This window comes from Palaemon carinicauda, chromosome 29, assembly GCF_036898095.1.
Source record: "Palaemon carinicauda isolate YSFRI2023 chromosome 29, ASM3689809v2, whole genome shotgun sequence".
Taxonomy (NCBI): Eukaryota; Metazoa; Arthropoda; class Malacostraca; order Decapoda; family Palaemonidae; genus Palaemon; species Palaemon carinicauda.
The window spans coordinates 27,413,778-27,417,300 of NC_090753.1; the positions used below are offsets into that span (position 1 = coordinate 27,413,778).

Genomic DNA, 3,523 nt, shown 5'->3' on the forward strand with positions numbered 1-3,523 from the left:
GAAAAAAGATATGGACAGGGGCAGAACATATAATAAGAATGAGAGGCAGTGAATGGACATTAGGAATAAAATAATAGGTAACATAAGATTATTAGAAAAGCAGAGGTAGGGAGAAAGGACAATGGATCGAGGAACTAAGGAAGTTTTGGGGTTTGACTAGCATAAGAAGACCATGAATATAGGCAGGGGTAAGGGCATGTCATGTTAATATAGTATGAAAAGTAGAGGACCAATAACACTACCCTGATGAATACCACATAACAAACTCCTATACTGTTTATGGGGCTCATCAACAACAACCTTTTACCGTCCATTACTTTAAGAAATATTAATGATGCTTGGAAACTGTTTGAGCTAGAAAAAAATAACATCATCATTAACGTGGTTGAAGACAACACTAAAATCAGGGCCAATGATACGAACATCCTGACCACAATTAAAGGAATTCTGTATATCATCTAATAATGTAATAAGGGACTCACTTGGTCGAAAGCCTTTAGGAAAACCGAATTGCAAAGTAGGGAACAGATGATTACCTTCAGCAATTATATATAGATGCTTTCCCAAAAGACGTTAAAATTTTTTATACATATACATACATACATATACACACACAAACACACACACACACACACACACGCATATATATATATATATATATATATATATATATATATATATATATATATATATATATATATATATATATTCATATATATATTTATATAAATATGTATGTATATATAGATATGTACGTATATATATATATATATATATATATATATATATATATATATATATATATATATATATATATATATATATATATATATATATATGTATATATATATACACACACACACATATATATATATATATATATATATATATATATATATATATATATATATATATATTTCTTTATATAAATATATACATATATATATATATATATATATATATATATATATATATATATATATATATATATATATATATATATATATAGTACACACACACACACACATATATATATATATATATATATATATATATATATATATATATATATATATATATATATATATATATATTCATATATATATATATATATATATATATATATATATATATATATATATATATATAAAAATATATATGTATATATAGATATGTACGTATATATATATATATATATATATATATATATATATATATATATATATATATATATATATATATATATATGTATATATATATATATATATATATATATATATATATATATATATATATATATATATATATATATATATATATATATATATATATATATATATATATATATATATATATATATATATATATATATATATGTATGTATATATATACACACACACACATATATATATATATATATATATATATATATATATATATATATATATATATATATATATATATATATATATATATATATATATATATATATATATATTGGGCTCAAGCCATGGCGTCCTGATGGAAGGATCCTTTTTGGTAGCTTCCTTGGGTAATCACTACTAGGATTTTCCCAGAGAATTAAACCACAGGTTATCACAGAATTCTAACTTCTGGAGCGAGTATCCTAAAGGTTTCCCCTTAAGACATCGTGTAACAACAGGGGACACGCATGTATAGACGTGCCACATAGGTATCTGCACCCCATATAGAGTTAACGCTTCAATATGGCGGACAGGGAGTGGCTGGGAGCTGAGCCGCAGCCGATCTAGATTTGGCGATATCGGTACTCGCGATGTAAACAGACGGACGCCATTGCTTTTGATGACGTCACGTCCGTCCTCATTCCTTTGCTAGTAGCTCGCTCGATTGGACGTATTTTTCCCTTTGTGCGACTTTATCTACTTGCATCCTCGCTATGTCTCAGCCGTCAGCTTCGCCTTCTTCTGGAAAGTTGAGTACAAAGGTTAAAGTATTGTTTAAATAAGCTCTGGCCTTAAAGTAAATCTTACTTTTCGAGATATTTGCATATTGTGGCAGAGCTTTGCCAGACCGGTCAGCGCCATTTTATGACGCTGCTGTTGCTTGCTTGCCTTATTTAGTTAGCCGCAACAGCCTTACCGGTATATAAATTACTAATCAGTGCTATTAGTTATTTAGTCTTCATAGCTAGGAACTTTATATCGTGTTTTTGACGCATTAATTAGGGTCTTCGCTGACCCCATACCAGTAGGCTTTGTTTAGCTCCTAGGCCAGTGAGCCTATACCAGTGTTAATGCATGATATTCCAGTGATCCTAGTGTTAGTTATGAAGATTTTGGCATTATTTTACAATACCATTGACAGTGATGCAAGTGTTTTTCGCCTTCAGGGACCATATAGGGGGTAGGTTATCTTGAGTGCCTTGCTAACCTAACCTTATGATAGGACCCCTATATGCTCTCTTCATCCCTAGCCCTAGGGCTTCCCTCTGGTAATCTTGTATCCTATTACATGTGATAGGACAAGACTCCTCAGAGTACTGTATCGCCTCCCCACCTAAGGGAATGACCCCTCCCTTAGTGTTGCGGACCTTAAAGGTAGGATCACCTCCTTTAAGCTGAATCGGTCCTGGACCTTTTCCTTGCGATACGTCTTCTCCCTTCCTTGATTAGGGTCTAACGACCCTAATCCAGGTTAGGTTGGGAGGGCTGGTTTATGTACCTTGCTGAAATATACGCGTGCACCGTTTTTTCAGTTGGTCCACCTACTATAGGTTAGGGTGAGCATCTCCCTTCCTAGGTGGCCGCTCTGGTACATAACCCATCCTTTCTTATAAGAAAACCCTTTCCCCCCCCCAACCTATCTCTTGCCTAGCCTAACCTACCAGTAGGTTAGGCTTCATATGTCCCCTGTCCTACACTCCACCCTAGGCTGGAGTGCTGGACCCCGTGGTGCTCCCAGTGTTGTCCGCTCTGATACATAGTCCCTCCATAGTGCTATGGAGTCAGTTATCATTTGGTCGACACGAAGAGTCTCCACCCCTTCTTTGGGTACACCCTGTCCTCTCTTGGACTGCCTTAGCCCCGGCCATTGCGGCTCCTGCTTAGGATGATAGATTCACCTCTATCATGGTGGTACCTTTTCCAGAGGTGTCTTGACTAGGCTAGTACAGCCTTGCCATCCTACCTCCATCTTTGGTGCTTGTCCCTTGCCGCCTCTACCCCGGCTTTACCGCCACTACGGGTGACTTCCTTATCCTTGCCGCCTTCCCCCGAGTACCGGGGGATCGCCGCCGGCCGCCGGCTTACCGCCGTGGCCTCTCCATTCCCTCATAGCCTCGGCACACTGCCGACCCCTCCCGGAGTGCCGGCACTAGCTGTCGGCCCCCGGCCCCGGTTATGCTCCTTTATCCTTACCCCTGTCACCCTCCGACTGCTTCCGGCTGCCGGAACCCGCCGCTCCTTGCCGGCGGCCGCCGCTACCGGCTGCCGCCACCCTGGCTTCTTTTGACCATAGAATGATCATTCTTGAATGCCAGAAA

The 3,523-nt window shown here is 36.5% G+C and overlaps 1 protein-coding gene across 1 annotated transcript in view; it reads right to left on the bottom strand.

Annotated features, from left to right (window-relative positions):
* The window catches only part of LOC137622466 (uncharacterized), a 20,961-nt gene extending 17,646 nt beyond the window's left edge, over nucleotides 1–3,315 (bottom strand). Inside the window, exon 1 of the mRNA XM_068353072.1 lies at nucleotides 3,291–3,315. Within this exon, the coding sequence (XP_068209173.1) occupies nucleotides 3,291–3,315 (25 nt within the window). The remainder of the gene's footprint in view (nucleotides 1–3,290) is intronic.
* Nucleotides 3,316–3,523: the final 208 nt, after the last annotated feature.